Source organism: Phaseolus vulgaris, chromosome 8 (genome assembly GCF_000499845.2).
Source record: "Phaseolus vulgaris cultivar G19833 chromosome 8, P. vulgaris v2.0, whole genome shotgun sequence".
NCBI classification, from domain to species: domain Eukaryota; kingdom Viridiplantae; phylum Streptophyta; class Magnoliopsida; order Fabales; family Fabaceae; genus Phaseolus; species Phaseolus vulgaris.
In genome coordinates this window covers 61822426-61848340 of record NC_023752.2, presented here as the reverse complement: position 1 = coordinate 61848340, position 25915 = coordinate 61822426, and the positions used below count along the sequence as shown (strand labels likewise).

At 32.1% G+C, this 25915-nt stretch overlaps 3 protein-coding genes across 5 annotated transcripts; 2 read left to right on the top strand and 1 right to left on the bottom strand.

The window, feature by feature from the left end:
* Window positions 1-1236: 1236 nt before the first annotated feature.
* On the top strand, window positions 1237-5761 carry LOC137823329 (heterogeneous nuclear ribonucleoprotein 1). 2 transcript variants are annotated; one of them, XM_068628410.1, is made up of 4 exons: window positions 1237-2241; window positions 2567-2788; window positions 3072-4275; window positions 5218-5761. In XM_068628410.1, the coding sequence occupies exons 2-4, from the start codon at window positions 2567-2569 to the stop codon at window positions 5229-5231; spliced, it is 1440 nt and encodes a 479-aa protein (XP_068484511.1). In that variant the 5' UTR covers window positions 1237-2241; the 3' UTR covers window positions 5232-5761. The 2 variants fall into 2 exon arrangements, with proteins under 2 accessions (XP_068484511.1, XP_068484513.1); XM_068628412.1 differs by having other exon boundaries at window positions 1397-2241; window positions 2562-2788.
* A 4039-nt stretch (window positions 5762-9800) lies between these two features.
* Window positions 9801-12790, bottom strand: LOC137823700 (uncharacterized). Of its 2 annotated transcripts, none has more exons than XM_068628925.1 (2): window positions 12074-12790; window positions 9801-11334 (listed from the first exon to the last, which is right to left on the bottom strand). In XM_068628925.1, exon 2 carries the CDS (start codon window positions 11291-11293, stop codon window positions 10031-10033), a length of 1263 nt encoding a protein of 420 aa, XP_068485026.1. In that variant the 5' UTR covers window positions 11294-11334; window positions 12074-12790; the 3' UTR covers window positions 9801-10030. The 2 variants fall into 2 exon arrangements, with proteins under 2 accessions (XP_068485026.1, XP_068485027.1); XM_068628926.1 differs by having other exon boundaries at window positions 9801-11313; window positions 12074-12746.
* Window positions 12791-18654: 5864 nt separating this feature from the next.
* Window positions 18655-24378, top strand: LOC137826123 (kinesin-like protein KIN-12F). Its single transcript, XM_068631982.1, has 16 exons — window positions 18655-19068; window positions 19197-19334; window positions 19633-19716; window positions 19807-19932; window positions 20024-20083; window positions 20169-20222; window positions 20324-20416; window positions 20508-20603; window positions 20752-20900; window positions 21098-21244; window positions 21335-21464; window positions 21560-22519; window positions 22610-22699; window positions 22780-22893; window positions 22981-23760; window positions 23928-24378. Exons 1-16 carry the CDS (start codon window positions 18775-18777, stop codon window positions 24168-24170), a joined length of 3558 nt encoding a protein of 1185 aa, XP_068488083.1. The 5' UTR covers window positions 18655-18774; the 3' UTR covers window positions 24171-24378.
* Window positions 24379-25915: the final 1537 nt, after the last annotated feature.

The following is a 25915-nucleotide window of genomic DNA, read 5'->3' as shown; positions in this document are numbered from 1 at the left end:
TTAGACCATCCAAATATATTTGTAGTATAAAAATGATTGAAATAATTTTTTTTATGTGAAATGATTGCTAGTTTTTTTTCAATGATTGATAGTTTTTTTTAAATTCGTTGTTATTTTGACGGTAGATTGATATCCATTAACAAGTATAAAAAACTTATTTTAATCATTTTCACACTATAAATATTTAAATAGTTTAAAATTTGATCTAACGAAAATCAATTTCTTATTATAATACAACATTTTTAACCTAGATTTTTTTTTGTCTTTAAAAATGATAACTTTGAAAATTATCAATACTTATATTTTATCCCAATATTTAATAAATATATTGGAGGTGAGTTTCGTAGAGTTATTGAAAAAAAAAGGGTTTTGGGTGTTGTTTTGCTATTGGTTGTTATTGTATAGACACAAGCATTGTGAATCATTTGTTGTTGGTTTTTGCTTTGTTTATAGGAATTACCCGTCGGATTGCATTGCACTTTCAGTTGGTTCCTCCATCAAAAACTCATTCAATTTTTAAATTAAATAAACACATAAGTTGATGCTCCATCTACTCCCACCATAACCTAACATTTTCATATTTTTTTCACTTTATATCCTTAAAAAACTTATAAAAATCTTACACTTTTAAAGCATATTTTGTCATTATTTGTATTAACCTCAACCATGAGTAGTGATATCAAATTTCAAAACGTTTGTGCAAAAGCCAAAAAAAAAACCTACAATTTGAAGTGTAACGTACACATTCCTCTTATGGCTTTCCTATTTCCAATGCAAATGATTTGCTTCCTAAGTAATGCATCTATCCAAAACAAAAATAGTTAATAAGTTATAATTTTTTTTTTCACTTCCACCAAACTAAGTTATCAAAATCTCAAACACCATTTTGTACCCAATTATGTGGAACTTCTTTCTTTTATTTTATTTTTATTTTTTTTAATAAAATAAACAATTTTTAACTTCAAATTTTTCTTGTGTATATTTTTTTTTCTTTGTTAATAAATTCATTTGTTTCTACCACTATCAAATTCCTTCAATCCAACACTAATGAAGCTAATCATATACCCTCTATTTTCCAACTCAAGACAACATGTTTTTGTTTTCTACATTCTATAATTCACATTCTTAAAATAAAATAAAAAAATGTTTTATTATTTGAACCAATCTACTCACCACATTTTTTAATATTTTATCAAAAATTTTAAAATAGCATACACGTTCCTTATACAACAATCCATTCAACAACTCCACTGCATTCACATGAATTTCTTTTGTGCAAATCAATGTTGGTATTATATTAAAGAGAAAAATAGGTGGTGATTCACAATTTTTTTTTTCCTTTTATACATAGTTAAATCATTTGATTTATACAAAAAAAAAAAAAACATGATCTGTTGTCATTTGCTGGCTCCTCCAAATATTCTTGCACGATTTGCAGTGTGTGTGTCTGTCTCTCTCTCTTTCTTTGTGTTGTGTTCTTTGTATGTATAGGTATTTATATATAAATTGTGAAGTGTGTTTTGTTTGGGGATGAAATTGCATTTGTTTTGAATTAATTAAGGGTGGGTAGTGGAAGCAAGCAAGGAAGGAACAAGATAAGAAAGCAGAAGAGGAGAGGAGAGAGGGTGCCATGCCATGCCACATCCTCTGTTTTCATTCCCATTCTTAGTTTTCTCTTCCATTCAATTTTTTCACATAACCTCTCATTATTATTATTAGTTTTACTTTCTTTTCTTTCCATCACCAACCATTCATCTTTGAATGGTGATTTTCCTTCCCATCTGGGTTCCTTTCATATTCCTTTCATCTCTTCACCTCTCAAAATCCCTTCTTCTCTGATCCCAGAAGAAAAAAAAAACACTAAAAAACATAAAAATTAAAAATTTATAAAAAACTAGACACAGCTGCTGGGGTGGTTTCTCTCTTTGCTGGATTAGAAAGTTTCTGGATTGAGGCTGCGAAGATCCGATTAGATCGAATTTGAGATTGCCCACTTCGTGTCTGATTAAAGCACCAACTGGGTTCTGGCTGAGATTCAGGATAAGGTGACCCTTCTTCACAGATTTATCTAATCTGCATTTCTGATCGCTCTGCTTCGTTTCTCTCTTTGCTGGATTAGATATTTTGGTTCGGCTTTTGATTGATGCTCCGAAGATCCGATTCTCTTAGATCGAATTTGGCATAACCCACTTCATATCTGATTGAAGCACCAACTGGGTTCTGTCTGGGATTCAAGATAAGGTGACCCTTCTTCACAGATTTATCTAATCTGCATTTATGATCGTTTTGCTTTGTTTTTGCTCGTCAAAAATTGAATCTTTCTGGGGATTGAGCTCAATTATGCATTATTCATTGAGCTGTGTATTTAGATTGGTTCTGGGACTGGAACTTTGGCCATGACTCGGTAATCTACAATCTAGATTGTGTGCGTTGAGTTTTGTAATTTTTATGTCTTGTTGTTTTTGGTTTGGCATGAGAATTTTGATTCCGTGAGAGTGGTTGGATTGGATTTGTTTGATGAAATGAGTAATTGATGGCTAACTGGGCATGGTTGGTGGCAGAACAGATGGAATCGGATCTTGGCAAGCTCTTCATTGGGGGGATTTCCTGGGACACTGACGAGGAACGTCTCAGAGAATATTTTGGGAAGTATGGAGAGGTAATAGAGGCTGTGATCATGAGAGATCGCACAACAGGTCGCGCTCGCGGTTTCGGTTTTGTTGTCTTTTCGGATCCTGTTGTTGCTGAAAGAGTCATCATGGATAAACACATAATTGATGGCCGCACAGTGAGTTTTTCATTATAGATTTACTAAGCATTATGTCAATATATGTTATTTGGATGGGCAGTGATGGGACCTATCTGAATTTATGTTTGTCATGGAGATCATTGTGTCCCTACGTTTGTATTTTCTACTATGTTGGTGTGATATAAATCATGTTCATTTTGGGCTCCATTGAGCTGAATTTATGGCTGCATTGTATTAAGCTTGGACTTACTTTGCTTATAGGACAGGAAGCTGAAAATGACTTGTAGTTTTGATCCATCTGTGTTGTGCTCTCAATTTTCAGGTTGAAGCTAAGAAAGCTGTTCCTAGGGACGATCAGATCACTGTAAACAGACAGCAGACTGGTGGCATCCAAGGATCTCCAGGTCCTGGACGCACCAAAAAGATTTTTGTTGGAGGTTTACCATCAACAATCACAGAGAGTGATTTTAAAAAGTACTTTGATCAATTTGGTACAATTACTGATGTTGTTGTAATGTATGATCACAATACCCAGAGGCCGAGAGGTTTTGGCTTCATCACATATGATTCAGAAGAAGCTGTGGACAGAGTTCTTTATAAAACCTTTCATGAACTCAATGGAAAGATGGTTGAGGTCAAGAGGGCAGTTCCTAAAGAGCTTTCGCCTGGACCTAGCCGGAGCCCATTGGTAGGATATAACTATGGTTTGAATAGGACCAGTAGCTTCCTAAATAGTTATGCTCAGGGTTTCAACATGAGCCCAATTGGAAATTATGGAGTCAAGATGGAAGGAAGGTTTAGTCCACTTACTACTGCTAGAAGTGGATTTACCCCATTTGGCTCCAATGGTTATGGAATGGGAGTGAATTTGGATTCAGGATTGAACCCAAGCTATGGAGGGACTTCTGGTTATGGTGGCAGTCTTGGATATGGTCGGATAAGTCCCCTGTACAATGGCAACCCAAACAGATATACCACTCCTATTGGCAATAACGGTGGAAGTGGGAGAACCGATTCTCTAATGAACTCAGCTTCTAGGAGTGTTTGGGGAAATGGGGGCCTGAACAGTGCTGCCAATAATCCAGCCAGCCCTGGCACTTACTTGGGATCTGGAAGTGGGGCTTTTGGTGTTTCAATCGGAAATAGTGGAGCAAATTGGGGTTCATCAGTTCCAACCCAGGGAGGAGGGGCTGCTTCTGGGTATAGTACTTGGGGTAACACTTATGAAGGTGGTGATAACAGCATTGGTTTAGGAGGTGGAGGGTATGGAAGGAACAGCAGTCCAAGTGTGCCTCAATCCTCAACATTTACAGCACCAACTGGTGGTTATGAAGGATCTTATGGGGACTTGTACCGCAGTGGTTCAGTTTACAGTGACTCAACTTGGCAGTCTGCTGCTTCTGAAATGGATGCTTCTGGTTCGTTTGGTTATGGTGGGCTTGGTGGTATGGCTTCAGATGATCCAGTAAAGAGTTCTGAAGGTTTTATTGGAAACTACAATGTAATAAGTAGACAAACTAATAGAGGTAAGATCTTTGGTACATTCTTGATTCCTAAAGAAAATTAGGTCATAGTTTATATACACCGTCTGTTGTTTATTTCCATTTGTGTTTTTGACTTCTATATTTCAAAATCGGAATTTCACCGAAGGAAGTTGATAACCAAATTTGTTTACTTTTAATGTGCTGTTACATGTGTCTTTAAGCTTATGATCATCGTGCTTGTAATTGTGATATAGATAAAGATAACATGGAAGCATTATTTATGTCTTCTTTTAATTATACCAAACACTCTAGGTTCTTCACTTTCTTGTTCCTGAATTCTCAATACTGTCCTTGTAAATTCTTACTGCAGTCTAAAGGTATAAATGGCCCCTTTGGTTTGTTTGAGAAAACATTTTATGTTCTCCTATCTTATTTTCACAAGTGATTACTAAAATGTCACTTTATTTCATGTTTTCGATGATTTGTACAGGAAATAGTTAAAACAAAACAACTGAGAAGTGCAAATATCTGGGAAAACGGGAATAAATAAAAACGTGACGTTTTCTGTTATTGTTACTGAAAAAACAGAGAATGAAATATTCTCAAACCAAGCATGCCCTTAGCTTGCTGTATTAATGTTTCTTGATTGCTGCCATTTAAAGATATTGGAATTTGATGTTTCATGTGAAGTTATACAAACTTGCAAGAAGCTAGAGATGTAGGCATGGATTACTCACTCTTGTTAATTCTGTGCATGATTATTTTCTCAAGAATTAGTATTTGAGAGGTTCAAACTGTAGCAAAATATAGATGTAGATTGCACCCTTTGATTCATTATGTAAAATGAGCTCTGATCATAATACTTTCTTGTGCTATACTATTGTGAAAGGGTTGGCATTTGAGCATTTCCATTACATTTTTCACCTGTTCTGGTTGAAGTTCATTTTGTACTAATTTTCTTCTGTTGATGCCTACTTGTTTCAGGAATTGCTGCGTAGGAGATATGTTAATTGGATATGTTATGTTATGGTAACAGTAGATGAAGGGGAAACTGGTTAAAGAAAACGAGGTATTGTGAAACCATACAGAAGCTAAATCAGTCACAAGGGATTTTGTGTAAGGTTTGGGATTTTTGTTTTGTCTTTATTTTTCAAGGCTAGGATTCCTTTCTTGGAATTTGATTGAGGTGTAACATCAGATTGCGGGATATACTCAGGAAGATTGGTTCCAGTAGTTTGATAGTGCAATGCTGGAGAGATGCACCATCTTTAGTATGCTTAATGATAGTTTTTTAATTTTTGAATTTTTTCTGCCACTGTAATGCTTGGCAAAGGTGTTTGTTCTTGTCACCATCTTTTTTATGGGACATGTTTCTGATCAAATTGTAAGTGAAGTTCAGTTTGATTTATCAGGTTTGATACATTAGAGGGGCACCCATCTTGGATCCCCCATCAAATAATTAGTTACTGGACAGATATTATTTTTTGTTAGACTTTTGTTATACAACTTCATACCTGCATTGTTGTTACATTCCAAATCTGCTTCCTACTGATATTACCACTTTTCACAGTAGTTACTTTCTCTTCTGTTTGGTTTTTGTATCTTTGTGGTGAAAACATTGAGCATGTTATAGCATCCACTTATGGATCAAAATTGATTGGTTGAAAAAGGGAGAGTGGTTCAAGATTCTTTGGTGGCTTGTGTCTGCCAATAGTAAATAGTAACTTTTAGTTTTTTGGTTGTTTCTTTCTTGCTGTTCCTTCCTAATAATAGCAATTTGGATTTGGATCTTGGATAGAATTTGTGTGTGGTCATGCTAACTCTTATCCTTATATGGATCAGGATTTGTCTTCTATCCCTTTCAGTTTTCCCCTGAAAAAAATCTCATTACACTGTGGTCCTCTCTCTACACAGACATACATAATTGTCTGTATATACACACACACACATATATATATATATATAGTTGTGTGGGATTTTTACTAGTCTGTGCAATTTCACAATGTAATTACCAAAATGGATAAAATTTTAAAAAATTACCTAAGTGGGTAAATCGTGTCAAGGTGGTACGACTTTCTGATCATACGTTGACACAACTTCAGTTCAAATACATCGAAGTCGTGTCAAAACATCGAAGTCATGCCACGTTGACACGAATTCTTCATACTGAAGTCGTGTTACATTAGCACGATCTACTCATTTTGGTAATTTTTTGAAATTTTACCTATTTTGGTAATTAATAAGTGAAATGAAACCAAAATGGTAAACATTCATATATAATTGGAGCTATTAAACAGCTTGCATTAAGTTGGATATGATCATATGAGCAATAATTAGTACAATATTTGTTTAAAGTATCATGATTAATCCAGGCCATGCAAGCCTGTCTTGGAGGTTTTAGAGTATTGTGTCACATGCTAATCCATACAAATGCACATGCCTCAATTATGTTGAAGGTTATGGTTGTAGAGATATGGTGGAATCTTTAATTTGAAGACAATAGCTTGTGTCAATGTTGGCTTTTAGACATCCTTAGACATTTAAATATGTGAGATACCATAATTCATTTCAAACAAAGTTTTGTTTTTGTCTTTTCATTTTATTGGACATTTTTTAACTTTTATATCAAATAATATTAGTATAATTTAAAAGCACATATTCTTTTGATTCTAATTTCATTGATCAACAATGAAACATTCTCAATTTCTATTCACACAATCCTACATCAACTAATACTTTGAGAAAGCTTAAAATGCATGTAATTTTTGAATGTGAATAATTCATGTATTAATAGTGTAAATGTCTTCTATATTATCATTTAATTTTAACATGCTGAATGTAGTCATTTTTATTTTATTACAACAGTTTTTAAAATACACTAAAAGTAATTGTTAATTAGTTTTGGCAATGTTAAAAATCTTCACTGAAAATATACGTTTATTAAGAATCTGTTATGATAATAATGCGTTAACTTCTACAAGTTAAATGGTTTTTATTTTTCTATTTAATCTCCAAAGCATAATTATAATAAAAACTTAATATGAAATCTACATTCTAACATTTATTACTATTCTTAAACCTAAACTAGAGATTTTTCAATTCAAACATGAAATTGTTGAAACTAGTTTCAAAGAAACTAGAAGGTTGTTCAACACTTCAACTAATCCACTTTTACAGTTCAACATAAAACATTTTTAATTTTTATCACAGAAAATAATCTCCCAAAAACACTTTCAATTTTGCATTTAAAGACACTAAAAGCAAAAAGATGTCACCAGCACCATTTGCAGGATAGTGAAACACCATTAAGGTTGTTTAAAAATCATATCAGTGACTAAAACATAGAATTATGCAGTGTTTTGGAAAAACACTTTTATATTCCAAGTTGTGCCGTAGAATGAGAGTTTTCTGTGTGTGTGTCTGTCATTGACAGCAAATGGTTTCCCTATGGGATTGGGGGCCATGTGTTTGTTCCTTCCACACTTGTTGTCAAACCAATGCTCACATCACTTTGCAAGCAATCAAAATCCATAGTTGATGCCACAAATGAACTGTTACAACAAGTTCACAACTTTTTCCACCCTTTGCTTCCCCATTTGTCATCTTCACTCACATGGTCCCCATCCACTCCCCATAATTGTTCAACCACTATGCTCAAATCAAACCAATTCTACACTACAATTATAAGATTAACTAAAACCCAATTATGCAATCAAATAAAAGTTCAAGTTGAAACAGAACCTCATCAGACTTTAACTTGATATGCACTTTCTGAATAAAGTTGTGACAGTAGCAATTTGACAATTTGTCTCTTAACTCTAAAATAATTAATAAAATTAAAGATTTATTTTATAAATTAAAAAAACTATTAATATCTAAAGTAGTTTCTATTTTAATAAAAAATTATAAAATAGTTTCTAAATTAATATCTAACTATTAGTTATTAAAATTCTAGTTACTCATTACTTTATATTCTAAATTAGTCTTTATTAGTTTTGAAGAGATTAATTTAGAATCTAAAATATTATTCACTAAAATTTAGGTAGTTAATTTAAATACAAATTTATAAATTATTTTATATATTTTTATTAATAATAGAAATCACTTTATGAAAGTATTTTGAAACATGATGCACCCAGATTAATAAATTTACTAAAAAATAATTAGAGGAAAAACTAACTACATTTTATTATATATTCTTTAGTTAAGTATTCTGATTTAATTAATAATATACCTTTTTTGCATTTTCTTTTTTAAAATTTTAGCCATTAAATATTCTAATTTAATATTTATTTCATTTATTTAAGATTATTTTGAATAAAGCTGAAATTGAAATATATTAAACAAAAGAAGAAAATTAAGGCTTCATTATCTATAATAAATTAATAAAAAATTAAACAAAATGCAAAATCAAACTGATAAGTAATCATACCCTTTTTCACTTCCTTTTTTTATAATTTTAGCCATTAAAATACCCTTTTTAAGAGTTTGCAAGTTATCAAAGAAGAGATAGTAATAAATTCTACATCCAAAAATAGATGGTACTATATACTGTATATTATATTAAGAAATTATTATATTAAAACTAATTGTTATAAATTAGAATTTCACATTGAATTGCTTTGGTGCTCCCAATTTCTGTAGGAGTATTGCATCAGTTTTTATCTTTGTCAGTTTCTTAATATTGGATTAGTGATAACATCTTTTATAGGTTTCTCTTTATCTAATCGTTACTTTTTCTTATATATGTAAGTGGTATAGAATCTATAGATACACACCTCTTGTGCACTACTGAGAATAGATTTTCTCATGTTAAATTTTCTTATGATCATATCAGGTGAAAACTATATTAACAAGGTATTAAAATTTATACTATTTTAAGGAAAACAGATAAAAACATAAAATCTTCACATAGTATCAGTCATATGAAAAATCATGAAACAACTAAATTCTTGGCACTCTAGAAGATTCAAATACCTTGAGACTCGGACACACCTGGTGTGTTTGTAGACGGATCGGGAATGAAGTATCACTCCCGATCTTTATTATCAATTTATGTAATTCATCATTATATAATATATATATATCCATGTTCCGTGTCCTATATTTTAAAGATCATATTTATTTCCGTATCCGTGTCATTTCAATGTCCATGCTACATAACAAATACCAAAAAGATTCGGCATTAGATTATATTTTGCTCAACCTGAATTTCTACATAGTTGACATTATAGGAGTATTTACTTTTAGTTAACAAACAGCATCATTCCAAGAATCCAAAGTTGTTGAACTTGAATACAAAGTGCAGGTTTAAGGCCCAAAGAAGCATGTGTATTTATGAAAAAGAGAAACAGAAGGATGATGATTGTGTAGGACACTGTTGTTCGTGTGAAATAGAGGAAAGCAAAAGCATAGATGATTTGGTCCCCATCAACTTTAGTATTAGCCATGTGAAAAGTGGGACCATGTTATGTTACCACTCGTGATTATGCACAGCATGAACCTTTTGGTACATGAATCAGCTTTCTCAAATGTTGACATCCAAATCAAAAAGAAACACAAGAAAATAAAGACTAAGACAGAAAAAGTTCATGTAGCAGTTAAGATAGGACCAGGCCTGTGAGAGTACAAAGTTAAGATTCTCTGTTGCCTATAACAGATCAAGAACAAGTACACAAGCTGAGAATCTCACTGGACAGTGCATTATTTCATTTCACTACTCATATCAGTTTTTTTTGTTCATTCTAAAATCTAAGTCACCTGAAAGTATTCCCTTGAACCAAAGGAAACCAAAAGTTCAGAAGAAAGCCCTGCTGCCATAAAACACACGGGAGTTAGAGCTCTTTGGTGTCTGTATCTTCTGCTGTTCGGAGCTTGAGTTTCCTGAACTAGTTGGTCCACTTTCAAAGTCCATAGGAAGCTTCATTTTCGCCAATGACTCTGTGAATTGCTGCATGCTTTTCATGTACATGTCTACTATGTCCTGCTGCACCATGTTTGACTCAGGTTCGATGTTAACTGTCACAACAGGCTTAGGGAATGACTCATTCAGCACTCCATTTGAGGAATCAGTCTCACCATTTTTGACCTCCCCATTTTTCTCTTTGTTGGCTGAAACTTGTTCCTGATTGGGAGACTTGGAAGCAGCAGCAGCAGCATCTGATGAGTCTGAGCTTGCAGCCACTGAAGGAGATGAAACTCCATTTGTTGACACACTGGTGGGTGGAGAATCAACCTTAGGAGGTTCAGCAGACTCCACACTGCATGCTGAGAAGCTCTCCACAAGCTGAACGCCTGCTTCAGTAGTCAGATTTTCAGTATCAGTAGTGGTCAAGCTACCAGAACACTGACTCTCCTCACATGGAATACCAAAGTATTCTGAAACCATAAGGTGGTCTTCATTTGCAATTTTTGGATCCGGGAATTCAATTTTGTCTAAATCTCTGACCAGTGATTCGCAAGATTCGGAGTCCTTCTCAGTAGGCATTGCAGAAATGGCAAAAACATCAGGCGAAGTGCCTGTGTATGCAAGAGACAACTGCACAAAACCGGCTGGTGAATGGAACAGATCGGTTGAGGAAAGAGAGAACTCTTTCTCTAGTTTGCCTTCCTTCACCAATACTTCTGACAAAGGCACCAAAGCAAAGCCAAGCAACTGATCTTCAAGATAGTTCTTCACCCTGCTCAGCATCCAGATTTCACATTTGACAGCAGAATCAACTGTCCTAACGCTTAGACGAAGATTCTCATTGAAGACAGGGTTCCTTCCTCCTCCATTGATAGTCTTGGTAGAAACAGCATTCTCAGGATTACTAGTCAAGCTAATTTTGGCATAAACATCTTGCTTGTGGTATATGCAGATGTTATGAATGTCCCTGGCCTGATGAATGTAAACATCAACAGCACCAATGAAGTCCTCTGAACTGGACCTGACTGCTTCCTTTCCATTGACTTCAATGTCCTTAGAGAAAGGAACCGTGTAAATATCAGACTTATACTTCTCAGCTTCACCCAAGACAGAGTTCTTGAATGGTGACACAATAGACTGTGGAGATTCCATGATATCAGTGATTTGGGAACCTGACAAAACACAAAAAACTCCTACAAAATCAAGTCACTTTATGTTAAGCAAAAACTTCAAACTAACACCACAAATGATTATTTGAACTCAAACAGGAATGGATAGAATTAGCAAAACCAGGAAGAACACAAAATTCCCTATTCCATGACCAAGACAACTAAACTCTCCTTGAAAAAAGTAACAGTGACAACCTAGGCAGGCTCAAGCAGATCCAAAATAGACACAGATTTTCTAGTATGTGGAGCAGATACAAAAAGAAAGCAAAGAAAGGCAACAGTCAAATCCCAAATGTGAAAGAGAAGTAGGAAGCTTCAATTTGAATTACTCTTGAGGTTGTCGTGTGAATTGAGTTCTTAACTCACGGGAAAGAGGTCAATTCAGAAACAGCAACCTCAGTTCAAACCTAACTTTTACACCTGAAAATCAACGTCCACACAACCCAAGTAGAGCAAAACGAATTCCACCACAACTCCAGCTTCAAAATTCAAACTTTCAACTTTCTAGGGAAATACCAAAATACCCAGAACCGGCCAAAAATTTAAAAACTATCAATAGGAATAAATAGTTCCAGATTTGACCAAAGCCTAATAAAGCTATGAGCTTTTCTCTGCTGCTCTCGGCATAAAAAACCCCACATGAATCCAAGGGAAGAACCAGTGAAAGCAAAACCAAAATTCAGAGACAAACATGAAACAAAAGAAAACTAAAACACAGAGAAAGACTTTGATCAAAAACACAAAAGAAGGTGGCTTCACACACCTGCCTCAGATCCTCAGAGAGTTGGTTAGCCTCCAAAGTCAAAGCGGAATGTCCTATCTCTGTGGCTCTAATCCAGGATGAAGGACACAAACCGTGTAGGAGATGAGAAGGAAAAAAGCTGGCTTGTTTAGAAAAAGGGAAGGATAATGTGAAAGGAAAAGGAGGAAATAGTGTGAACAGTGAAGAAAATAAAAATCTTGAGGTGATGTAGTGTTGTTGTGACTGGGGGAGCTTGTGTGTTGGTCTATGATCTTGTCGTGTGTATTTGGAGTGTGTATGTTATGAGTATATATGAGTTATAAATATGGTGGCATATACATACACACACAGAAACACATTTATTGTAATGGTTGGATTGGATATTTTGTGGGGATGAAGAGGGAAAGGATAAGGTATGATTATGGAAGGGATGGTAGCAGCCCCAATGAGAGATGATTTGTATGCATTTTGCAGTTGGAAGTGGGGTATGCTGCTTATGACTTTTTTCTTCTCCACACTTCTCTTTCACACTCTCACTGTCCCCACCTACGACTTTCACTCACTGCAATTCTGTCCTCTTCTTCTATTTCTTCGTGTTATCATCCTCAAAAGCCTTATACTTGAGGCTTTGGCTCATACACCCACAACTGCATAATAATCAACTGAATCTCTTTCTCTTCATGTATGATCACATAAAGCAACATGTTTCTCAATGTCATTCTTTTATCTGAAAAAAAATATGTAGTGAAAATGTGTGAGATTCAGATACGTCTGTGTGGTGGTTGTATCCAACAACAAATATTAGACATCAACACACTCGTACAATCTTCGAAAAATATGTATCAATAAAGTATTCAATTCATGTAAATCTTTATATTTATATAATATATAGATTCATATTTCAATCTATTCGGTATGGTATAAGTGTCTTTATCCGTGTATTTCTGATAAATAGGTCAAAATTTCATCATAGAAAGAGATGCATGATTATTCTGTGAGTCTAGAACATGAGAGGTTTCTTGGCATGATACCAACGGTCGCCCACTCAAGAGAAGAGCTTTTGCACTTTAGTTCTAGAAATTTGCCCTTTTTCTTTGTTCATGGGTCCCCTGCCATATGCTTCACCAATGCATTTAGCACCAAGGTTTTACAAAAAATCAAAGATTAATCATGGTGGGGTCTTGTGCTTTCTTCATCAACTGAAAATGACTTTGGGGTATCAATTAAAAATACAAACTTGGAGGAGGTAGACAACAGTGGCGTCATTAATTCGCCATTCAACAACCCTAAATTCTGTCTTTGAAATTCAAAACACTAAAATGGTGTGAATTCGTTTCATCAAATCACCATAATTAATTGGTGTGACCCATTCTTATTCGTGCCCTTCACCAATTGGATCATTTTCTCTTGTTTTTCTGAATATGGCAAGTGGCTTGAAATAAAATAAAAACGAAATGAAAATCTCCATTGTCTGTTTCTCTTTTGCTTTGATAAGGATGGGTGTGAGACCTGGTTAAACAGAAGGTGGTTTCATGGTTTCATGTGTCTGGTTTTTCTACTTTTGCTTATCAAAACCCTCTTTTTCATCTATGGATGTCGTAATTTGCGCTCAAAGATTTCACACATTAGACACTTTAATCAAAATTATTGAACAATAAAGCTACTTATAAACACTAAATTAATAAGAAATTTCAATCTCTTCTTTCATTACTACAAGAACATGTGGATACCATACAAGACTTTTTAAGTGTTGCAATCTATGAGATTCAAATACGTTTTTTAGATAGATAGTGTGTCTCTGTCTGTGTCGGACATAGGACACTGATGATGACCATACGATATTCGTAAGATATATATTGGTGGAGTGTCCAATTCAAAAAATATTTATTAGATTTTTAACGATTATAATATGATTTTAATATAATTTTAAAAATGAATAATATACTAATTTTCTAAAAACTCAAATTTATTGTATAAATTTTTATTATGATTACAAAAATAAGAAACAAATCTTTTTGAACCAGTCATAAAATCTTTATTTACCAATTTATATAATTCATAATTATATAATATTTAGGTTCTGATACATATTACGAAAGAGTGGACTTTAACTCTAACTCAACCCCATAAAACCGGCTCATAAGGTTGAGGTTTGCACCCACTTATATACCATGAAAGGCTCTAATCTCTAGTCGATGGGATCTCCAACAAATATATAGATTTATATTTTCATATATTATATTTTAAAAATTATAAATATTTTTTATTCGTATTCATGTTGTATTAGATTGCAATTTGTTCTTAGATTGCACATAAAAACAAATAAGGCATCCCCTAAGTGTCAATAGTGTGTTGAACCCTTTCTTGGCAATGAATTGGGTGGATTAATAGCAATTAAAAAGTTAATTTTTGGCAAAAATTGATACTATTATTGAATTTCGTTTTCTCATAATCGTTTTCAATCAAACCACATTCTTTGACTATAACATGTTCGTTCACAGGCCGGCACCGACCCAATCCTATTTTCTTTATATGCAAAAAAAACTATGAGAAAGTGTCACACTTTTTATCTCTGTTTTTTTTTAATAAAAATAAAATAAAGAATAGAGATGAAACTTTAATAAGATAAAATAAAAAATGAGTTTGTGGAGTTAATTCAGTTTTCGTACCATTCTATTCTTGTTTTATTCAGTCATATTATTTTAAAATATACCCTAATTAACTGATATTCTATTTTTAATGGCTCTTTTAACCTTTGATAACAAATTTTAACAAAAGGACATTTTAGAAAAAAATATAATTAGAAAATTTAAAGGACGCTAACTAATTTTTTTATTTAGCATAAAAATGAGGTAAAAATTTTGTTCCATTTTATTTCGGAGAGAGAGTATATATTTTTTAGGATAACGGTACAAAACTGCGTACAGAATTATGTATTCTTATTAAAATGAACTATACGTAAATTGCCAACCTTTTTTTAGTGAAAAGTTTGGTTAAAAATGTAAAATTTGGAGAGTAAGTATATTAATTTAAGTTATTAAATACTTTACTGTAAAATATATTTTTAATATATATATATATATATATAATTGATCATAAGTCTTTCTTAATAATAAACCTTTCTTAGTAATGACTCTGAGAATATTTTCTTAAATTCTATTTAAAAAAACTTGTTAAATGCATATATCATCCATCTTTTGGAGATCATATATATGTGGATTTTTTTTAAGCATACATATTTCATTTTATCTTTTTTTTTCATTTTTTAACTGAATATTGTTTGGAACATTTTTATATATAGTCGTTAATGATATTTTGCAAGAAGATAAACTACAAATTTCTTCTTGAATTAAAGATCTCTTAATAAACTACAAATTTATTATATATATGTTGAACCAAATATCTTAACCAAACACGTGTTGCATTTGTAATCCCAAAATCACCTCATGAAGATTTGACAAATAATCTACATTTTGAAACATTTAAATAAGATAGACTAAATGACCCTTAAGGTAATACAATATCTTCATGAATGTCATGAACTATAGATAGTTAATAAATTTACATCAAACGTTATATCAAGCCTAGTATAATTAGTAAGATACATTAATGTTTTTATAATACTATTATAATATTAAGATAATGTACTTTAGGAACAATTTTTTTTCACTGTAATTTGTAATGTATAATGAATATGTTTCAACTTTTTAATCATTTATCCAATTAGAGTTAGATTTGTTTCGCCCGCTTTACATACAATATGTGTATTGTTTTTTTTAACTCGTTCCGCATAAGGTTAACCTGCTTTACATACAATATGTGTATTGTTTTTTTTAACTCGTTCCGCATAAGGTTAACCTGCTTTACATACAATATGTGTATTGTTTTTTTTAACTCGTTCCGCATAAGGTTAACCTGCTTAAGAAATATTTTTTTAAAAATTAATAAAAAAAATATTATTTTTGAATAAATTTAATTATTTTTTTATTTAGATGCACTAGGTAAATGATCTTATAATATTATTCTCATGAAAGATACGTAGTAAGATGTTATTAAAAATTTTGGAAAGTGAAATATAAGACTGCATGAAGAAGATAAGAGAATGCATAAAAAATTTATACATCTTTTTATATGGGTCATGCGGGTCAGTCCATCCTACCCCAAACTTAGCCCGCGTGTGAAACGGATCTAAGTGAGTCAACAAACGAATTGGAATAAACAACCCGTGTCATGTTTTTCACTACAGGTCAACCCGTCTCACTTTACCATTCCTATAAATAATACAAACTTCGTGTTTTAAAAAAAATACCTTTATTTAATCAATTTATAATATCATTTAAGATTCTTCATCTCAATTATTTCTTTAAATAATTAATTATCTTTGTAAGTTAATGAGAAATTCCACAAACAAAATTTTTTATAACTAATTTATATTCTAATATTTTCACATAAAAAACATGCACACAACCTTGGTTGAGTTATTTCTAAAATTTATTTTTTATTCATGTAAAGACTCGTGATCCTATTTTTTATTCTGTTGAACGAACATCTTTAAAACTTTAATAAGTTTATGATACTTTATGAGAATACAATGTATTTTTAATGTGCAACTTTTGTTCCTTCATGTAATAACACATTTGCTCTTTTGGAGCCTTCAATTATATTATAGGACCACATATATTCCTAATAATGACTACTTGAATTATTAAATAAGAGAAAAACTATTATTCTTGCTAATTTTGTATGAGTTATTGCACTACCAACTAATATTCATTATTCATATTCTTGAAAACTAAGAGTTGTTGTACTATTTTTTGTGACTAGTATTAAACATTATTCATTCTTATTATTCTTGAGAATTATAGGAGTTATTACACTATCATTAAGATACACATCTCTATTATTGTAGTCAATGTCAATATTAATTCTTCATATACAAATAAATACTATAAACAATCAATATAAATAAATAATATTTATAAAAATATAAAAATACAATAATGTCATGAGTAAAATATTCATTGTCCTTGAAATTTTTCATAAAATTTAATAATATTAAATTATAAAATAATCTTTATGAAAAAAATAGCTTGATAAAGTTATATTCTTAATATTATTAATAAGGTTAAAAGTTTTCCCAGGTCAAATAAAAAAAAGTAACATCTATGTTACAATAATAAAAATCATCGTATTCTTTTTCAATATTTTTAAATGATTTTTAAACAAATTCAACAAAATATTTTGACGAACTACAAACACAAAATCAATGACTTTTACCACCACAACCATAAAGTATATTTTCATTTTGCCTATTATTCTTTTTATCCTTTTCCCCTTTCCCTTTTTACTTTTATATTATTTTTCCATTTTTTGTGAAAAAAACATTTTTTATGACATTTTTCAAAATCATAATAGAAGTATCATCTCAATCTCAACCATATAAATACTATCATAAAAACCGTATATGGTTGCATTTACTTATTAGAATCAAACAATAACAATTTATAATTTTTTCTAACAATACTTCGTAATAATAATTATAAAATCACACAATATAACATAGAATATATAAATAAACTTATGAATGTAGACAAATATACTAATAATAAAATATTAAAAATAAATTTTGAAATTAACCTCAAAACATGTATATAAAGTTATTTAATATCTCTATAACAATTATTCATGGCAAATATTATCGAAGTAGATAAATTACATATATAGAACAAGAGAATAGTTGAATTGAGTCTTGTAATATTTTCACAAACGAGATAGCTTATTTATTTATTTATATATAGGTACAAAGTTATAACTATCTTCAAATGTTTTTGTGTATTAATGGAACTTAATTACCAATTACTATTTATTAAAAATTATTAATGGAATATGTATTATAATATTATATAAAAAAAATCAAATATTCATAACACTTCTATTTAAATTTAACGATGTTTAAGAGTATGTTTCGTTAAAACTTTACTATAACTAAAGAAACAAAACATAAATAATGCATTATCTTATAATCTCACTAAAAACTGTCAAAAAAAAATAAAATAAAAAATCTTCCATATGTGTTTCTAAGCAGTTCAAAAACTTTACTTAAGTACATATAATTAATCAATTAATCATCACTAATTGTATAAAATAAAAAAAGTGTAAATCATTTTTAAATTATACCGATATACTTTTAAATTTAAATTTAAATTTAATTATTTTTAAAAACTTTATGAACAGAAAAAATAAAAAACAAGTACAATTAATTTCAAAATAATTCATAATAGTTTATTTAAAACAAGAATTGTTACTTGGAAAATTAGAAATAAATTATCACACATATTTATTAATTTACGTGTTAAATTAACATGTGCATGATTTTTTTTTCATTTTAAAATATGTGTACAAACTATACTTATTGTAATTATTAATATTAGAGAAAAAAAGTCATAATCACAACAAAAAGCACAATTTAAATTTAATGTTTATTTTTTTCTCAGAAGCAATCATATTTGTCTTTGGGGGTAGTTTAGTCATTGCATGTTGTTATCCTTTTGCAACGGTCATCTAAACATAACTGGATTCAAAAACTTGTTTCTCTTATCTGTCTTCACTCTTGTGAACGTTTGAATCCAAAATTCTCATTCTTTCTCTGTTCTTCTCTCTTTCTATTTTCTCTCTGTTGTGTATAGATCCATTACTAGTTTATCTACCTCTTCTTCAAAGCCATGAGGCAATTCAGTAATAAACAAACTTCAGAGACTCGTTTTTCTGGCACCATTTCCTCCACATCTCTCAGAAACTTTCTTCCCAGATCATTCTCTTCCAAGCACAAGCCCACTTCAAACTCTAAAATCCCAACTTCAGATGCAGAGAACACTCCCCCCACCGATCCCAACATCTTGATCAACCATGACCAATCGTTGCCTTCCACAATCAAGCAACCACACTCAAAATCCTCAACTTCTCAGAACAACCTCCACCAATCGAAGCCCCCCTCTGAATTAGACCCCTCAGTGAAGGTAAGTACAATTTTGTCTCTTTTGAGCTTAGTTTTTGAATTTTTGAAGTTGTACTCTGTGAGTCTGAAGATGGGTAAGTGCAAAGTTTCTGCTTTTTTTTGTTTGCTTATAACTTAATTTTGACACAGGTTGTAGTTCGAATCAGACCTACCAACAACAATGGCATGGAGGGAGATCGAACTGTTAAGAAGGTTTCTTCTGATACCTTGTGTGTCGGGGATAGGCAATTTACCTTTGATTCAGTTTTTGATTCGAACACCAATCAGGTAAAAAACTTCAATTCATCTTGTATTTGTGATTTACATTTTTTTTATCCTTCATTAGTTTTGTATAACAGTATTGAGGTAATTTACTTACTATCTATATGACTAAAAATGAACACCAAACCAGATATATTTGATCTTTCAATAATTTTCTCTAACCGGTTTAAGGTACATAGTTACCATTTACATGACTTGCTTTATGAGGGAAACAGCTAGGAATTAATTGTCTTTAATTCCATGTTGTTGCTTCATAATCATAAGAGAAGATAAATGTGATTTATATTTGCTTCTGTTTGTTCAGGAAGATATTTTTCAGTCAGTGGGTGTCCCCTTGGTTAAAAATGCTTTGGATGGTTACAACACTTCAATTCTGTCATATGGCCAGGTACTCATGTTTGCTATATTATGGTAATCTTGATTGAAATATTAAGTGTTGAACATTTTTTTTTTTAATTTTCTTTTAATCCTTTGTTAGTCTGGAAGTGGAAAGACTTATACAATGTGGGGTCCCCCAAGTGCCATGTTTGAGGAGCCCTCGCCTCAAAGTCACAAGGGAATTGTTCCTCGGATCTTCCAAATGTTGTTTACTGAGCTTGATAGAGTATGTTTTACTTCCCACTTGAACCACTAAATCCATTTTCTACAATGTTTTCTGACTATTAACAATTTTTCATCCTCAATTACTATATTAGGAGGAGCAAGCGTCTGATGAGAAACAATTCAACTATCAATGTCGATGTTCTTTTCTTGAGGTGATTTTTTAATAAAACTTCTCATTTTGGCTTCATCATTTTATGATACTGATCTAGTATTTCTTTGTTCTATTGTTTGAAACAGATATACAATGAACAAATTGGGGACTTACTAGATCCAACCCAGCGTAACCTTGAGGCATGCATATGTCTTCCTTTTGGTTTTTCATTAAACTATTTACTAAATACATTGGCTTTTCATTGCTGCATGCTTATTATGGCTGGTCCAAATTATTTCAGATGAAAGACGATTCCAAAAATGCGTTGTATATAGAGAATCTGACTGAGGAATATGTTACTAGCTATGATGATGTGATGCAAATTCTGATTAAGGTAGGGACTAGGGAAGTCTCAAAGCAATTATATTGCTGAAAATTAGATGTCTACATGCTATATGTACTAATTTGGTCTTTATATGCTTCAGGGACTTTCAAGCAGAAAAGTTGGAGCAACAAGCTTAAATTCTAAGAGCTCTAGATCACATATCATTTTAACTTTTGTGATTGAATCTTGGTGTAAGGTATTACTGCTATAGTTGTATTCAACAACATGACTAGCTGCAGAAGTTAACATTTTTTTCTTATTTAATATTGAGACAGATTCATATTGATACTTTCACTCTTATTTAATTGCTGCTTCTGGTTTTCTCTCTTTTACTGGTGATGCAGGGACTATCATCGAATGGTTTCAGCAGTTCAAAATCTAGCAGAATTAGCCTTATTGATCTTGCCGGCCAGGACAGAAACAAAGTTGAGGATGCAGGCAAACAATGTCAAAAAGAAAGCAAAAATGTGAAGAAGTCCTTATCTCAGCTTGGGTAAGATGCCATGCCATGACTATGTTACATTTGGTTCATATTTTCTGCAGTTTGGGTTACATTTGCTAGTTTAACACACATACATGGTTTCTCTTGATTTCCTTTTCTCATGATTTGTGAATTTAACTGTCTATTGCAATTTTAAGTCTCCTTATTTGTCCTCTTTGTAACCTCTAATTTTGTTTTCACTGCTGTAGGCATTTAGTGGATGTCTTGACTAAAGAAACACTCTCAGAAAAAGCCGAAGTTTCAAACAGGAATTCCTGTTTAACCCGTTTACTACAAGAATCTCTTGGTGGAAATGCCAAACTCTCGTTAATATGTTCCATCTCACCAGATAACAAGTAATTTACCTTGACCAATGAGCATTACTATTACTTAACCATATTATATTTGTTTCTAGAGGTGGTAACCATTGTATCTGTTGATTGTAGGAATAATGGCGAAACTTTGCGCACACTCAGGTTCGGACAGCGAGTAAGAACCATCAGAAATGAACCTGTTATCAATGAGATAAAGGAGGATGATGTTAATGATTTGAGTGATCAAATCCGGCAACTGAAGGTATTGTTTTCCCCCAAGACTTTATTTGAATATTTTTCAAAAGGGTTGTTGCAGATATAACATAACATCCAAGAACTATGCATGTTTGATCACAGGAAGAACTTATCAGAGCAAAAGCTGAGGTTCGTTGCTCTGATGGGATAAAAAATGGATACTTCCAAGGACGTAATGTAAGGGACAGTCTCAATCAGTTGCGTGTCAGCTTAAACCGCTCTATACTCCTGCCACGCATTGATAAAGACACTGATGAAGAAGATGTGAATGTGGATGAGGAAGACATAAGGCAGCTACGCCAGCAGATTGATGAATTGTATCATTCATGTGAAGGGAATACTAAAAGCAGCATATCTGGCAGCGAAGATGGTGTGCAGTATTATTCTGTTGCTGAAAATGGTGATGCAGATATGACCAGTGGTGATGAAGTTGAAATGGAGGAGGAAGTATGCTTTGAAGAGACAGTGAGTAAGCTTTGTCCCGAGGAAAGCGAGGGATCTACAACAACCTTGTTTACCTCAGCTGATGACTTTGCCTCAAGGTCAATTAAATCTTCATTCAGAGACAGCATTTCAGTTAGCTCATGTGGTCGGTCTCCAATACTTGAGGAACCACCCTTGTCTGAGTCTCCAAAAATCAGAAATGTCCAGAAGGAGAGTGAAGATATATTACGACAATCGTTCAAAGAGGGGGAGAAGATGCGTTTGTCCCTACGATCAAGCAAGGTTTTTCCAGGTCCTACCGAATCCTTGGCTGCAAGCCTTCAGAGGGGATTGCAGATAATTGATTATCATCAGAGAAACTCAACATTAAACAAATCTTCAGCTTCCTTCTCTTTTGATCACTTGACACCTTGTTCAGAAATAGACAAGGACGATTCTTGTGATCAAATAAGGCAGCAGAAGAAATATTCCATCGATGAAAGTACTGCTACCTTGCTTTGTGAACCTTGCCGTAAGAGAATTAGCAATCAGGATTCTACTGAGGTTCAAGGCAACGTAGAATCAAGGACTGAAACTGAAGCAGAAAATCCAGATGGGCTGACAGATAATGTTTCAAAAGTATGTGCTATAGAAAATTCCCAGAAAGTTTTGCGATTAGTTATCATGTAAAGCTCATTTATCTTATCTTATTATTATTCTTGCTTCAAGGATTCAATGGAGAAAGCGATTGCAAGAGAAAAGGAGCTAGAGAATGTTTGCAAAGAGCAAGCTGCTAGAATTGAGGAACTAAACCAAATGGTACAAGGAGCCGTTTCATTCATGAATTATATTTTCAGTGTGAATTTACATTACTGACAATTTGGTTTGGGTTTATCTAGGTGGAGAAGTTGAAAGGAGAAAAAGAACTACAATCTTCCATCATTGTGTATGATCCAGAGAGAAACAAACAGACTAGACAAGAAGAGAATAACTTGTTGAATGATGAAGACGAGGTCAGTTGTTGGTTTTGTAATTTACTATATAGTTCTATCCAATTGAAGGTTTATATCTCATATCTCAACCTTTTATGTTGTTTGCAGCTTCCAAGAGGCACTTCAATAGCAGATATTGTAGAGGAAAAATGTGAAATTAAGGAAGTCCAGGAAGAAGTAAATAGAGACAGCTCTTTTGATGCAGCTGAGAAGGAAGAACTTCTCAAGGAGATTCAAAATCTGAGAAGCAAGCTGCTAATATGTGGCGATGCACCAGTTAGAAAGTCCACCGACAAACTAAGATCGTCATTATCCTTAATGTCAAGATCCATTCAACAGAGAAAAAGTGTTGTATTTTCTCAGGAGAATAGTGGAGATGATGAGGTAGAGAAAGAGAGACAAAGATGGACACAAATGGAAAGTGAGTGGATTTGTTTGACCGATGAACTAAGAGTTGATCTCGAGTCCAACCGTCTGCGGGCAGAGAGGGTAGAGATGGAACTGAGTTTAGAGAAAAAGTGCACTGAAGAGTTAGACGATGCACTGAAAAGAGCAGTTCTTGGACATGCTAGAATGGTGGAACACTATGCAGATCTCCAAGAAAAATACAACGATTTAGTTGCAAAGCACAATGCTATAATGGAAGGCATAGCAGAGGTGAAGAGAGCAGCAGCCAAGGCTGGAAAGAAGGGTCATGCTCGCTTTGCCAAGTCTCTTGCTGCTGAGCTTTCTGCATTGAGGGTGGAGAGAGAAAGGGAAGCAAAATTCTTAAGAAAGCAGAACATGAATCTCAAGATTCAACTTAAAGAAACTGCAGAAGCTGTTCATGCTGCTGGGGAACTACTTGTCAGACTAAGAGAAGCTGAGCATGCAGCGTCTATAGCCGAGGTAAAAATCTCATCATCAATTCTCTTAAAATGCATATGGTAAAATGAAGGTTGCTAAAAACTTGGTGCACAAACCTGAAAAGGCAACTATATGTCACAAAAGAAAGAACTTCCATATTTTGGTTATTTCTATGTTTTTTTTTCTTGATTTTGGTATTTCTTGTGCAGGAGAGTTTCACAAAAGTGCAACAAGATAATGAAAAGCTGAAAAAGCAAATGGAGAAGATGAAAAGAAAACACAAGATGGAGATGATTACCATGAAGCAGTACCTTGCAGAGAGTAAATTACCAGAGTCTGCTCTGCAGCCACTATTCAGAGAGGATTCTGATGTGGTTCAAAACAATGCAACTTCCCATGATGATCAGGCATGGAGAGTAGAGTTTGGAGCAATCTATCAACAGCATTATTAGTTCCAAATTTCTGGGATTAACAATTGATGACTTTACTTTGTCTGGCATCAGATCCTTCTTGGATCAATAAAATTCATTGTATTGTTTTATAATTCATTATATTTTTTAAGCATGTGTGGAATTTCAGTTCTTTTGTCTCCTTGTACTGACAGTAGGTAGGTACCAACATTTGAATGGTTTAATGAAAATGTTTGAATTATTTGAGGAATGGAAATGATTTCTGCAATGCAGACACAACTCGCAAGCATGAAATGACATCTAACACGTGAAAATGTTAACGTCAATCAAGGCTTTTAGTTCAATTATAGTGATATTTTCATTCGTATAGATAAATATGTAAATTATAAATATAAATATGAAATTAAAAGATTTTCTATAAAATAATTTATTAAGTTTTAGAATCTGTCTAAAAAAAACTTTGATAGTTTGTATCTACAGTGCTTGGGCACTCCTCCTCTTAAATAGTGTGTCATGTGTCGGATACATGTATCGGACACCGACACCAGTAACATATTGATGAAGTGTCAAATTAAAAAAAAAAATATTTTTATTAGATTTATGACGATTCTAACATAATTTTAAAAAGAATAAATATATTAATGAAATCTAACACGTGAAAATGTTAATCATTGTCTCAACTGTTACTCAAGGCATTTTGTCCATTTATAGTAATATTTTTCATTTGCATAGATAAATATGTAAATTATAAATATAAATATGAAATTAAAATATTTTTATAAAATAGTTCATTAAGTTTAGTTATAAATTTAAAATCTATCTAAAATAAATAAATAAAACCTTTTGATAGTTTGTATCTATGGTGTTCAGACACTCCTCTTAAATTCTCTTAAATGACGTGTCGGATATACACACCGCACTTGTAGGACACATATTTGTGAAGTGTCCAATTAAAAAAATATTTTTATTGGATTTCTGACAATTCTAACATAATTTTAAAAAGAATAAAATACATTGATTTTCTAAAAACTCAAACTCATTATAATTATAAAAATAAAGAATAAATCATTTTAAATCACTCATAAAAAACATCTTTCTACTTTAAAAAATCTAAAATATACTTATACACATAAATTTTTACTACAGTTTATATAATTTATAATTATATAATATATATTCGTATCATATTCTATATTTTAATATTTTAAAGATTATATTTTCGAGTTGTATCAGTGTGTATATTATCATATCAATATCTATATCTTTATTAATGTCTGTCCTGCACATAGGTTTGTATTTCACGTGAATGATATAATCTCGTTTAAACACATAAAGATCATAATTAGCAGGTGCTTACTAAGTTTCTTTCATTATACATATATAAAATTTATTCACGTCTTCTATGATCAACGAAGAGATATATATATGATATAAATTAATCACTTAATATATAAATATTTTTAAATAATAGTTTGATGACCGTGATCATGTCACGCTTTTAATTCTAGTTTCAACGATTTGAATAATTTTCGGCGCATTTATTAATATTTTGAATAATCATTTTACAAATAGTTTGCATTAAGATTTATTTAAATACAACAAAAATTGTATAATTATTTTAAAACCAGTTCGTCATTAATTTAAGATTGTGTGTAGATATTACTTGTAAGAAAAAGAACTATTGAATAATTATTTTTTAATTAAATAACCTTTAATGCATTAATTGAAAGCAATTGTAAAATATCACGTGTTGTTTACATCTTTTCAAAAGAAAACTTTTACCGTGA